Source organism: Paroedura picta, chromosome 6 (assembly GCF_049243985.1).
Source record: "Paroedura picta isolate Pp20150507F chromosome 6, Ppicta_v3.0, whole genome shotgun sequence".
Taxonomy (NCBI): domain Eukaryota; kingdom Metazoa; phylum Chordata; class Lepidosauria; order Squamata; family Gekkonidae; genus Paroedura; species Paroedura picta.
Window position 1 is genome coordinate 66,354,917 of NC_135374.1, and position 14,534 is coordinate 66,369,450.

General features: G+C 41.4%; 1 protein-coding gene across 2 annotated transcripts in view; it reads left to right on the top strand.

Annotated features, from left to right (window-relative positions):
- MED14 (mediator complex subunit 14) overlaps window positions 1–14,534 on the top strand; it is a 53,287-nt gene that overhangs the window by 34,641 nt on the left and 4,112 nt on the right. The window contains exons 21-29 of one of the 2 annotated variants that reach the window (XM_077342904.1): window positions 63–332; window positions 894–1,028; window positions 1,517–1,628; window positions 2,286–2,417; window positions 5,944–6,129; window positions 6,837–7,072; window positions 7,399–7,578; window positions 14,170–14,277; window positions 14,383–14,508. In XM_077342904.1, the coding sequence (XP_077199019.1) occupies window positions 63–332; window positions 894–1,028; window positions 1,517–1,628; window positions 2,286–2,417; window positions 5,944–6,129; window positions 6,837–7,072; window positions 7,399–7,578; window positions 14,170–14,277; window positions 14,383–14,508 (1,485 nt within the window). The remainder of the gene's footprint in view (window positions 1–62; window positions 333–893; window positions 1,029–1,516; window positions 1,629–2,285; window positions 2,418–5,943; window positions 6,130–6,836; window positions 7,073–7,398; window positions 7,579–14,169; window positions 14,278–14,382; window positions 14,509–14,534) is intronic. The other variant, XM_077342905.1, reaches the window with a different exon arrangement.

The window sequence follows — 14,534 nt, forward strand, 5'->3', positions numbered from 1 at the left end:
TGAAGACTCAGTAATTGTGGTGGGCTGTTGTGGAACTAAACAACTTTTGTGTTCATTTGCAGGTTTTATATGATACTCAGGCTCCGCTAAATGCTATCAATAAGCTCCCAACTGTGCCAATGCTGGGATTGACGCAACGCACCAACACTGCCTACCAGTGTTTCTCAATTCTGCCTCAGTCACCCACCCACATTAGACTGGCCTTTAGGAACATGTATTGCATTGACATTTACTGCCAGAGTCGTGGGGTTGTTGCAATTCGTGATGGCGCATATAGTCTTTTTGACAACAGTAAAATTGTTGAAGGGTTTTATCCTGCCCCTGGTCTAAAGGTGATTATTCTTTTTATCTTTATTCTACTGTAAAATTGAGGAGAGGTGTAGGTGGGCTTCCATTAGGATAACTTTACTGTTGGTCTGTTCTAACACATTTAAATTTTAGACAACTTAATTTGTTATTGAGAAAAACAGTCACTTCTGAAGGTACAACATTGTCCCTGAGGAGTGTTGGATTATGCTCACTGTTGGCGATGGCAAAAACTGTATTCAAACAAGTTCCTAGGTATAAAACCTTGTTTTCATATTTTACTTCATCAGTGAACTTATTTCTTAATTGGTCTTTTTTCAAGGATACTAACAAAGTCTTCAACACACAACCTTATATTTCATATCTTATATTTTATATTTTAAGCAATATAACATGGGTCTATTAGTATCAAAGGTCCATGAAGGTAACTATCTTATAAATTCGGTATACTTATATTTTTATTCTGAGGAAATGTACAGAGATATTGCTTTAGCAAAGCTAAAAAGTTAATATGGTTCTGTAGTTCTAGCACATTCATTCTATATATCTAATGGGAACTCATATTGATCTGAATAATCCCTCTTCAGACATTCCTGAACATGTTTGTGGACAGCAATCAGGATGCACGAAGACGATCTGTCAATGAAGATGATAATCCACCATCTCCAATTGGAGGGGATATGATGGATTCATTAATATCACAGCTTCAGCCTCAACAGCAGGTTGTATCTATATGTACATTCATAAATGCTCACATTGCTATGCTTTATATATTCTGGAAAATTGACAGTAACAAAGTAGTAATGCATGAACAGAGCCATATGGGAGTTTATTGTATTTCAGTGTGTACAGTCGAATGTTAATGTGCGAGCTGCCACCCTTAACTGCTGTCTCAAACCAGTATATTACAGGCAAAGAATAAAAAGCAGCAATGGCTCTCAGAAGCAAAGGCCTAACCAAGAGTTTGAGGGCTGATTTAGAGAGATGGATGTGAAGAAATATTTGAGAAATTATCCATGATTGAGGGTGAGAAAGGAAATATTCTCTAGAAATGGGAATGCATGTGACGTTATTGTTAATGACTAATTGCTCTGTCCATTTGATCGGAAATATTTTGGGAAAATCAAGTGCCTCTCCACATACTAGCTTCTAAAGGAGTAATATTGTCAACATACATGTTTTACTATGCCTAATAGTAACTTTGTTTCAGCAATCTTCAAAACAGACAGGAGCACCTGGTGCTTATCCTTTGACATCACCCCCCACATCTTACCATAGTACGGTCACCCCATCGCCTTCAATGATGCTCACTCAGTCTCCAGGTAAAATTCCTTTTCATATTGGTAACAGAACTTATAGCCATTCATAGTTCTTATGGTACTTTATAAATTATATGTTTAAATATGATTTTGTGTGACAAAAATTAGCTGTGTTTTCATATAGCTATATAGGGTTGGTAAAAAAAAAGAATTTTCTTTGAGCTTTAGGAACAGTAATTAGAAAGCTGGGGAATTTCCAAAGGTTCTCACCTTTCCCTGCTATTCTGTTTTCTCCCTTCTCTTCTCCTCATCCCCTGCATGGCTTCTTTCCTTTCTCCATCCTTCCCCCTGCTACCATTTAACCTTTTTTTATTCTCCTGCACCCAAGCTTTCTCTGTCCCTCTTCCCTTGCCTCCTGGTTTGGGGACATGGACTGTGGGCCACCATTTTGGATTGCTGCAGCACTCTGAAATACTATGCAAGTGTTGTATTTTTTTTCCTGCAGAGCCATCTCTTTTTACTTTAATGGGACTTTAACCCCCCCTCTCCCCCAATTCAATTTTTCTGCAAATCTAACAGGTTCTACCATGTGTGGATACATTATGCAATTTTCTGTAATTTTCAGAGTGGAGCCAGTTTGGAAATTAGACACATGAAACACTAATTTACATATAAATTAGATACATAAATACTGAGTGCTGTTTTTTATGTCATGTTTAGGAACACTGCATGCTGCAAACTCTCCAAGTGGTGCTTTAAGAGCACCATCACCAGCATCATTTGGCCCAACACCTTCTCCTTCATCTCTTGGAATCACAATGGGCCAAAGTGCAAACTTTACCAGCCCCCATGGTAAGTCTGTGACTGATAGCAATAGAAACTTTAAAAAACACTTAACTGACTGTTTCTTTTCTGTCTCTGGGGAAGGTTACTGTGCTGTTCTTGACTAGGATGCAGATCCTGAAGCCATAGCAACCAGTTTTCCAGTATACCAGTCTCCATATTCCTACATAGGCGGGCCTGCTGCTTTTTTAGCTGAAGTTCTTTCCTAGGTCTCTACAATATTTTGGCTTTCCAACTGCTGGGCCTGTTGCTAATGTTCAGACTTTAATAATGTCAGTCCCTCCCAAGGTAGCCTGTTCGCATGTACAGGTAGGGGACCTCTTGGCTTCCTGTAGGAAGGCTGCAGTTATTCATTCTTTGTAGTGTGTTTCCCTCCCCAGACCTGAGCAGCTTTTGCCGTATCAATTCAAGCTTCTCTTTTTTTCCCCAAAATATTCTTCCAGCAGCTTCAGTTAATATGTGTGATTCTGAAAGTCAGTTTTCTTATGTGTTAGAATTGTAGTACTCTTAGACAAATTTGAAATATGGGTTTGCACAGTTATTCTCTAAAAGACGATGCAGTAAAAGTGCTACACTCAATATGCCAGCAAATTTGGAAAACTCAACAATGGCCACAGGATTGAAAAAGGTCAGTTTACATTCCAATCCCAAAGAAGGGCAATGCCAAAGAATATTCAAACTACCGCACCATTGCACTCATTTCTCATGCTAGCAAAGTTATGTTCAAAATTTTACAAGCTAGGCTCCAGCAATATGTGGACCGAGAACTTCCAGAAGTACAAGCAGGATTTCGAAGAGGCAGAGGAACTAGAGATCAAATTGCCAACATACGCTGGATCATGGAGAAAGCTAGGGAGTTCCAGAAGAACATTTACTTCTGCTTTGTTGACTATGCTAAAGCCTTTGATTGTGTGGAGCACAACAAATTGTGGCAAGTTCTTAAAGAGATGGGAATACCAGAGCATCTTATTTGTCTCTTGAGAAACTTATATGCAGGTCAAGAAGCAACAGTGAGAACTGAACATGGAATCACTGATTGGTTCAAAATTGAGAAAGGAGTTCAGCAAGGCTGTATACTGTAGCCTTGCCTATTTAACTTGTATGTGGAGCACATCATGAGAAAGGCGGGATTAGAGCAGTCACATGGGATCAAGATTGCAGGGAGAAATATCAACAACCTCAGATATACAGATGATACCACTCTACTGGCAGATAGTGAAGAGGAACTAAAGAGCCTGTTGATGCAGGTGAAGGAGGAGAGTACAAAAGTTGGCTTGAAACTCAACATCAAGAAAACAAAGATCATGGCATCCGGCCCTCTCAGTTCCTGGCAAATAGATGGGGAAGAAATGGAAATAGTGACAGATTTTATTTTCCTGGGCTCCAAGATCACTGCAGATGGGAACTGCAGCAAAGAAATTAAAAGACGCTTGCTCCTGGGGAGGAAAGCTATGGCAAATCTAGACAGCATCCTAAAAAGCAGAGACATCACCCTGCCAACAAAAGTGCGTTTAGTCAAGGCTATGGTATTCCCAGTTGCAATGTATGGCTGTGAAAGTTGGACCATAAGGAATGCTGAGCGTCAAAGAATTGAGGGTTTTGAACTCTGGTGCTGGAGAAGACTCTTGTGAGTCCCTTGGACTGCAAGGTGAAAAACCGGTCAGTCCTAGAGGAGATCAGCCCAGACTGCTCCTTAGAAGGCCAGATCCTGAAGATGAAACTCAAATACTTTGGCCACGTCATGAGAAGGAAGGACTCCCTGGAGAAGAGCCTAATGCTGGGAGCGATCGAGGGCAAAAGAAGAAGGGGACGACAAAGAACGAGGTGGCTGGATGGAGTCACTGAAGCAGTAGGTACAAACTTAAATGGACTCCGGGGAATGGTAGAGGACAGGAAGGTCTGGAGGATCATTGTCCATGGGGGCACGATGGGTCGGACACGACCTCGCACCTAACAACAACAACAGTTATTCTCTGGAATGATAGATACTGTTGACTCTCCCTTAGGGTTTTGCCAACCAAGTGTAAATCAAGAAAACTACTACAAATTATTCAGTTGGTCCTCTAATAATTCTGTACAACCCGACTCTTTAGTCAGCCTTGTGATAATATGATACTTTCTACAAAGTTACTCCTAAATATAGGTTTCTTTATCATGTAACATGTAATAAATTTATTATATCTTACTTTCAGGGTTAGCAATTCTAATACTGGGTTACCTCTAAGGCTTCGACAGATGGTGAATTTGGAAGCCATTTTTAGCACTGTCTCTTGCCCACATTCCCACCAATTGGAATAAATGGGATTTTGGCCTATTGTAACACATTGTACATTGGTCTCCCCTTAAAATTAACTTGGAAACTTGAGTTGGTGCAGGATAGCATGCACAGTTACTAAAGGGAGTTATTGCATATTACTTCAATTCTGCAGACACTCCAGTGGCTGCCCATTGGCTCAGTTTAATGTACTGACTATCACATACAGTCTTGGTCCCTCTTATCTGTGGAACCACCTGGCCCCCATTCATCTCCATAACAACTTGACTCATGACAGCAGGATCTTCTGCTAATGGCAACCTGCAAATGGCAAAATCAGCAACTGTCTCTACTCATGCTTTCTTCATTACTACATTTTCCAACTCTCTGACAGGTCAAGAAGACTTCTACTTGCCTTGCTTTCCACAAACTGCAAAACTAAATTACTCAAGAGGGCTTTTTGCACAGATAATAAGGTTGCACTGTACAAATTTGTTCTGAGACTGCCTTAGATAAATTATTAGAGACTGTGGTCTATACTATTGTGTATATTTATGTTTTATTTCTAGTCTATCTTTCTGACAGAGACTCAAGATAGGGACACAGAGTCAGTCAATATAGTCAACATAAAGGGACATTCAAATAATCAAGATGTTAGCACTGCAGAAGTCTGGAATCAACCAGGAATCTAGAACTGAAGCACAACCTATTAACATCACACATTAAGTGGTCCAAAATTACGTAACAGAATCATAAACACATAAATAAATATTAAGTTTAGCTTGCCATTCTAATAACTTAATTTCAAAGAACCTGCAGGAGTGGTTTGCTGTACAATATTGCTAGTCCTGAAACCTGTTTCCAGACTGTTTTCAGACTGATAATTGTGTCCTTAGGTTAGCAAGCCTGTCTTGATTTGCAAGAATAACATAGTTTCTAAAATGACTAGGCCGTATTCAGTATGTTCCTTCAGATTTTCACTAGGTAGTGTAATAAGAAAGCTAAATATGGATCTGATCATGATGGGTATCCGCTTTAGTCAGTCTGCAATAAAGTGTATGAGTCCAGTAGCTCCTAAAAGACTAACAAAATTTGTGGTAGGGTTTGAGCTTCTGTGAGTGAGTAGTGACTTATGAAAATTGATATCCTGACACAAATTTTATGCTACTGAACTCTTGTTCTTTTCTACTGCTATGGATCTGGATCATCCTGGAATACGACATGAAACTTCATAGTAATTCTACTGCTGGAGACAAAAGTTTTCAATTTTTTCTCTCTTAGGTACAATAGATCCTAGTTCTCCATATACCATGATGTCCCCCAGTCAACGTGCAGGAAATTGGCCAGGCTCACCTCAAGTGTCTGGTCCCTCTCCAGCAACAACACGTATGACTGGAATGTCACCAGCCAACCCTTCCTTACATTCACCAGTACCAGATGTTTCTCATTCCCCACGAGCTGGAACAAGTGAGCAATACTGGCAGGGTGTTTGGGGGTGGGAGTGGTGTTTGTAGAGCAGGTAGACAGTGGTTGTTCTGAACCTTCAGTATTTTTATGCAAACTCCTTTTAACATATAGCATGCCAGTTTAGTTTTAAAAGTAGGCAAAAATGTATTAATCATGGATTAACTCTGATATAGAAGAACTAAATCGAAGCGCATTAATCAGTCCTCTCACTCTAAAGTATGCTAAGTATTCCAAAGGCCTGCCCCAGCAACTTCATTCTGTTGGTGATGCTTTAGGTCCAACCAGTGTCAGGGCTGGTTGATAACATTTGTTTGTTCAGCTATAAAGTGTCATTTTCTCTTATTTCTGGCCACAGCATTTTAAAAGTTGCTGATATGGCTTCTGTTTTTTGCTGTAAGGAGAATTTTCGAAAGAGTAAAATAATATATTACACAAAATACAATCAGGATTGCAAATCTCATTGAGGAGAAAAGCCACGTAAAATAAGAAGGCAAATTATAGAGCAACATAAAACTCTTAAATTATAAGGATTAGAATATTCTTCAGCTCACTCAGAACTTAAGAACTTATTCGTTGTGGGCAACTCCCTTAAAGGTTTTGTTATTGGTCCGTGTCCCAAATCTTCCTGGAATTTCCCTAGCATTTTGATTGTATAAATAATCACGTATTCCTCAATAGGAAGAGTAAGGTGTACTTATTTCTACTAGGTTCCCAAGCAATGCCAACAAACATGCCACCACCTCGTAAACTACCTCACCGTTCTTGGGCTGCATCCATACCCACAATTCTCACTCACGGTGCCTTGAACATTCTGCTACTGCCCTCTCCGACTCCTGGACTTATGCCAGGACTGGCTGGAAGCTATCTCTGCTCTCCACTTGAACGTTTCCTTGGATCAGTTATTATGAGAAGACATCTTCAGAGGATTATCCAGCAGGAAACGGTACCTAAGCTAGTCTTGTATTACAGTAGTTAAAACAGCAGACTGGGACAGGGGGGGATGAGGGGAAACTTGGTGACATAGAGCACGTTGTCTCTAGTGGGCACACTGCTTTAAAGAAGCAAACATTCAGTGGAAACTTTTACAAATCCATCAATTGTTCCTAACTTTAGGCAGATAGAATTTGTGTGAATTTGGTTTTTTGGAATGGCACAGAGGATCCTGGTTCAAAATATGTCATCAAACCACAAGAAATATTGGGATAATGTGTTCAGAATGTAACAAGATTTAGCAAAGGTTCCAATGGGATGTTTTTGCTTCTCCAACAGCTACTACTAATCAACTCCAATGAACCTGGTGTGATAATGTTCAAGACAGATGCCTTGAAATGTAGAGTTGCCCTGAACCCGAAGACCAACCAGACTTTGCAATTAAAAGTAGCACCTGAAAATGCCGGGCAGTGGAAACAAGAGGAATTGCAAGTTTTGGAAAAATTCTTTGAAACTAGAGTATGTATTTTGTTTTTTAAATACTAATTAATTAAATAAATGCTTGGTTTTCCTTAAATGTGGAGGGAATTAGTTATAGAAATTAGCAAAATATACTACCTTGAGCCATTATGGGAGTAGGGTGGTATAAAAATCCAATAATAAATATATTTTTTAATAATAATACAGAAAAATTGCAGAGGCTGTTAAAGTGCTAATAGGCACGAGCCTGTGGACTTCCGTTTGTGTCTTTGACCAGAGAAAGTTCTGTAAGTTTCTTGAGCAGTCAGAAAGAGAAACATCAGAGGGCATGCTAGTGCAACAGTTGCCTGTGACCTGCTGCCCCTAATGATCCGCCCACTCTTCTGTTTTATTCCTGTACGTTCTGTGCTACTGGACTAAAGTGGGATGGGCCTGCACTGCTTGAATCACTCATGAGCTGGGTCACTACAGTACTTTCAGCATTGTTCCTACAAGCATGGACATAGACATTAAATTAAACCTCAGAATTCCAAGATTTTGCGGGAATTGCCAAACAACAAACATCCTTGTACTCTTTATTTCAGTGGGCCTTGGGGGAATGTATGACAAACAGGAGGCTGTCCTGCTCCTGAAGGGAAAATAGCCACCTGGTTGAACCTATGGGAGTGCTGCTCCAACATCCAGATGTCTTTCAGATGTGGTGGGTGGGATGGGCAAGCAGTGATAGCTGAGGTGTGCCTCAGAAAAAGAGTAGAAGAGTGAAAGGTAGCTCTGCTTGGAAGTGTGGCAGGGTGGTTTAGCTATACCTCTGTGAGTGACTAGAATACCAAAGTATCAGGCCTTTTTCTGGTAATGTACCATTTAGTCTGACTCTTAGGAAAGGGCATACTGGTGTGGGTGGAATCCTGTGCATGTGACAGGATCTAACCTAGTGCAAGCAGCTGTGCAGGGAGACGGAGAAAGAGTGAGCTCAGGAGCTACTGGTGAGTATTGCTTTCTTTCTTACAGTGTAGAGCGGTGGTCCCCAACCACCGGGCCGCGGCCCGGCCCAGTGCCAGGCCGCGGTTCCCTCTCCCCGCCCAACCCCGCAGTAAGAAACTTTCCAGGCTGCAAGCTTGCGGCCCAGCAAGCTTCTTACTGTGGGGGGTGGGAGAGGGAAAATGTCTTTGCAAAGAGTCTTGCAGATCTGCTGAGGAGGGCTTTAAACTAAGTCCAAAGGGGTAGCTAGATGATTCAAAGCCTAGTTTGATGACGATAACTGTAGATAGGAACACTGCAGAGTTAATGGGATTGGAAGAAAAAAGGACATCACGAGGCACAATGATGTAGTTGTCTTCTCTATATTTATAAGTGAAAAGGTTATAACATAAAATCTAAATGGTCAAACATAGGATCAAACATAAAGAGTCAACCAAAACGGGATCCTAGGTAAAGTAACCCGCTTTCTGTTCTATCTTCGTCAGTGGTTGCTCTTCCAATATACTGTCATAATAGTAATCATAGCATCACATTGGCAAAATGCTCATAATTGTCTGGGGATTTCATAAAGTGCCCAAAGTTCACTTATAAATATAGAGAAGACTACTACATCATTGTGCCTTGTGATTTCCTTTTTTCTTCAGAGTCCACATTGAGGAATCCATGGTTTTATACTTGAGTTAATGGGAATGGCACATATGCAGGGAACTATTAACTTACAGGAAAGTTCAAATACTAAACCCTGGGGTACTTGTATGAAGGATTACGATGTCTCTACACTAATGCACAGAGTATGGGAAACAAGCAGGAAGAACTAGAAGTCCTAATAAAGGAAGGGGACTATGGTCTGATAGGCATCACAGAAACTGGTGGGATAACTGGAATAATAAAATTGAGGGGTACAACATATTTAAAGGGGACAGACAAATAAAGGAGTGAGGAGTAGCACTATAAGTTAAGAATATATATACTTGTGAGGAACTACATGTGTCTGAGCATGAGCGAAGAGTCTTTGGGTAAAAATAAAAAGAGTAGGACATAATAATGCTATTGTAGGGGTCTGCTATAGGCCACCAGGCCAGACATAAGACTATGATCTTGCGGAATAGAAAAGCTGCATGTAGTCACACATACAGGCTGGACTTCAGGACAGCAAATGTTAACAAACTTAAAATTATGTTGGGTAGAATCCTAGGGTCTGAAAAACTTAAGGAGATGGAAGTCAAAGAAGATTGGGAGTTTTTCAGAAATGAAATATTGAAGGCACAATTGCAGACAATTCCCTTGGGAAGGAAAACTGGAAGGAACCTAAAGAAACCAGGGTGGCACCATAAACAGCTTTCAAAAGAATTGAATAATTAAAAAGACTCATTTAGGAAATGGAAGGAGGACCTTATAACCAAGGAGTAATATAAACAAATAACCAAGGCTTCTAGGGAGAGTGTTAGAAAAGCTAAAGCTCAGTATGAGCTTAGGTTAGCAAGAAATCCTGAAAACAACAAAAAAGGGTTCTTTAGTTATATTCAAAGAAAAAGAATAGGGGCAAAGTAGGACCATTGTGGGGCAAGAAAGTGACATTGTAACAGGTGATGAATCATAGAATCATAGAGTTGGAAGGGGCCATTCAAGCCATCTAGTCCAACCCCCTGCTCAACGCAGGATTAGCCCTAAGCATCCTAAAGCATCCAAGAAAAGTGTGTATCCAACCTTTGCTTGAAGACTGCCAGTGAGGGGGAGCTCACCACCTCCTTAGGCAGCCTATTCCACTGCTGAACTACTCTGACTGTGAAATTTTTTCCCCTGATATCTAGCCTATATCGTTGTACTTGAAGTTTAAACCCATTACTGCGTGTCCTCTCCTCTGCAGCCAACAGAAACAGCATCCTGCCCTCCTCCAAGTGACAACCTTTCAAATACTTAAAGAGGGCTATCATGTCCCCTCTCAACCTCCTTTTCTCCAGGCTGAACATTCCCAAGTCCCTCAACCTATCTTCATAGGGCTTGGTCCCTTGGCCCCAGATCATCTTCGTCGCTCTCCTCTGTACCCTTTCAATTTTATCTACGTCCTTCTTGAAGTGAGGCCTCCAGAACTGCACACAGTACTCCAAGTGTGGTCTGACCAGTGCCGTATACAATGGGACTATGACATCTTGTGATTTTGATGTGATGCCTCTGTTGATACAGCCCAAAATGGCATTCGCCTTTTTTACTGCGAATGCATCACACTGCCTGCTCATGTTTAGTTTACAATCCACAAGTACCCCAAGGTCTTGTTCACACACAGTGTTACCTAGAAGTGTATCCCCCATCCAGTAGGCATGCTTTTCATTTTTCTGACCCAGATGCATAACTTTACACTTATCTTTATTAAATTGCATCTTGTTCTCATTTGCCCATTTTTCCATTGTGTTCAGATCTTGTTGAACTCTGTCTCTACTCACCTCTCTCCAGTCTGATGAAACACCATTGACAACAACTCTTTGAGTGCGGTTCTCTAACCAATTCCCTATCCACCTGACTATCTGAAAATCCAGATTGCAGTCCTTCAATTTATCCATCAGAACATCATGGGGAACCTTGTCAAAAGCTTTACTAAAATCCAAGTAAATGACATCAACCGAATTTCCCCGATCCAGCAAACCTGTTACTTGGTCAAAAAAGGAAACCAGGTTGGTCTGGCAGGACCTGTTGGAGACAAATCCATGCTGACTTCCTTGGATCACTAAATTGTCCTCCAGATGTTTGCAGATCGCTCCCTTTAATATCTGCTCCATTATCTTCCCCACAACAGAGGTCAGACTCACTGGTCTATAGTTTCCCGGGTCATCCTTCCTCCCTTTTTTGAAGATCGGAATAACATTTGCTCTCTTCCAGTCCTCTGAAGAGAGGACTGAACTTCTCAATTCCTACTTCTCAGTCTTCTCTTGCAAGTGGAATCGTGCTCAGTGTAGCGAAATCATTTGACCTGATGAAGGATGGGAGTTGTGGCCTAGGATCACCTGGTTTTTAAAAATAAAACCAGATCCTTGGGGCCAGATGAATTGCATCCAAGGGTACTAAAAGAACAGATGTAATTTCTGAGCCTCTGTCCATTATTTTTGACAATTCTTGGAGAACAGGTGATGATTGGAGGTGGGCAAATGCTGTCCCCATCTTCAAGAAAGGGAAAAAGGATCCGGGTAACTACTGACCTGCCAGCTTGATGTCTCTTGCTGGCAAAAATTTAGAATGAATAACCAAACAGTTGGTCCTTAAGCATCTAGAGTGGATGGCTGTAATTACTAAGACTGAGCATAGCTTTCTCAAGAACAAGACATGTCAGACCTTATCTCTTTTTTTTGAGAAAGTTACTACCTTGCTAGATCAGGGGAATGCTGTGGATATAGTTCACCTTGATTTCAGTGATATTCTTCTTGACAAGTTGGTAAAATACTGTTAGATGGATCGAGAACTAGCTGACGGATTGCACCCAAAGGGTGTTTGTAAATGGTTCGGCATCTTCTTGGAGAGGAGTGATGGAGTGCCTCAGGGATCTGTCCTGGGTCCTGTGTTTGTTGTTCTATATATTTATAAATGATTTGGATGAAGTAATAGAGGGGGTGCTTATTAAATTTGCAGATAAAACTAAACTGGGAGGGGTAGCAAACACAGCAGAAGACAGAATCAGAATACAGGATGATCTTGACAGGCTAGAAAACTGGGCTAAAAAGAATAAAATGAATTTCAATAAATGTTAAGTTCTTCATTTAGGTAGGAAAAATAATATGTATCACTATACGATGGGTGAGACTTGTCTTGGTAGTAGTATGTGTGAAAACGATCTGGGGGGTCTTACTAGACCATACACTGAACATCAGTCAGGAGTGTTACTCGGTGGCTAAAAAGGCAAACTGGATTTTGGGCTATATTAAAGGAAGTATAATGTCCAGATCACGCAAGTTGATGTTACCGCTTTACTCTGCTCTGGCTAGACCTCAGAGTACTGTGTTCAGTTTTGGGTACCACAACTGAAGAAGGATGTAGACAAACTGGAGCATGTCCAGGGAAGGGCTACAAAGAGGGGTTTGGAGACCCAGTTGTATGAGGAAAGGCTGAGGGAGCTTGGTCTGTTTAGTCTGGAAAGAAGACGACTAGGAGGTGATATGATAAGGTAAAGGTAAAGGTATCCCCTGTGCAAGCACCGAGTCATGTCTGACCCTTGGGGTGACGCCCTCTAGCGTTTTCATGGCAGACTCAATACGGGGTGGTTTGCCAGTGCCTTCCCCAGTCATGACCGTTTACCCCCCAGCAAGCTGGGTACTCATTTTACCGACCTCGGAAGGATGGAAGGCTGAGTCAACCTTGAGCCGGCTGCTGGGATTGAACTCCCAGCCTTATGGGCAAAGCTTTCAGACGGCTGCCTTACCACTCTGCGCCACAAGAGGCTCTTGGTGATATGATATCCATCTTCAAAAACTTCAAGGGCTGTCATATAGAAGATGGAGCAGAGTTATTTTCTGTTGCCCCAGAGGGGAAACCAGTGGGTTGAACCATTGTGTTGAAATTAATTTGAAAGAATTTTCAACTAAATATCCAGAAGAAGTTCCTAGCTGTTAGAGTAGTTCCTCAGTGGAAGAGGCTTCCTTGGGAGGTGGTAAGGTCTCCTCCTTTTGACAGAGATAGTCATCTGACAGAAATGCTGATTTTATGAACTTAGGCAGATTGTAAGTGGGTGGGCAGGAAGGGATGTGTCAGTGTTTGTCTCTTGTGGCCCTTCCTTGCATACCCAGGGAATTGCTGATCACCATTGTGGGATGGTAGGTGAACTTCCTCCAGGCCAAGCTGGATCCAGAGATTTTTCCTGGGACGATCACTTGGGCATGAAATTGGGGTCATTGTGCTGGGCAGATAATTGTTAGTTCCTGCATTGTGCAGGGGGTTGGATTAGATGACCCTGGAGTTCCCTTCCAAGTCAGTAAAAGCCAGTTTGGTATAATGGTTAGGAGTTCTGACTTCTAATCTGGTGAGCCGGGTTCAATTCTGCATTCCCCCGCATGCAGCCAGCTGGGTGATTTTGGCCTCACCATGGCGCTGATAAAGCTGTTCTGACCGAGCAGTGATATCAGGTCTCTCTCAGCCTCACCCACCTCACAGGGTGTCTGTTGTGGGGAGAGGAAAGGGAAAGGCGACTGCAAGCGACTTTGACTCCTTTGGGGAGAGAAAAGTGGCATATAAGAACCAACTCTTCTTCTTCTTCTGTTGATACGTGTAAGTGTACACCAAACTCTGAAGCCATAACTAGATTAAATATATGTGCCTCTGCCAGGTTTTCCCTCTATCTGGAGACCTGTGCTGCTGATCTGTTCTTTGAAACCAACCTGTAAATAAATAAATCTTTGTTTATATACAGTTCCTGCCTCCACAAAACTTACCTCATTGCAGCAAATTCAAAGCCTACACACCTGCTACCTTTAGAACACTTGGCAACTGAGGGGAAAGTTTGCAGCGTGCTATAAAAGAAATGACTTCCTTCAATGTCATTGGCGTTTATATGTGTCTCCTCAGTTGGTAGAAAAAGCTTGTCACAGTATGAATTAGAGTATCAGAGAATGACTAAACGCTGTCATAATCAGTCATCAAAAAACATTGTAATAACATACTTTTTTTTTGTAGGTTGCTGGACCACCCTTCAAAGCCAACACTTTAATAGCTTTTACAAAGTTGTTAGGTGCACCTCCACATATTCTCCGAGACTGTGTACACATTATGAAGCTCGAGCTGGTAAGCTGATTTTTTATCTCATTGTAATTTTTAAAAAACTTACACACAGACTGCTTTATTTATGGTAGACTAACCAAAGGTCCTTGGTATGTTTCATTAAAACAGTTCCCTGATCAGGCAAGCCAGCTGAAATGGAATGTACAGTTCTGTCTAACAATTCCCCCAAGCGCTCCACCAATTGCACCACCAGGAACACCTGCTGTCGTGCTGAAATCCAAAATGTTGTTCTTTGTAAGTATAACAACTGATTCGGCTTG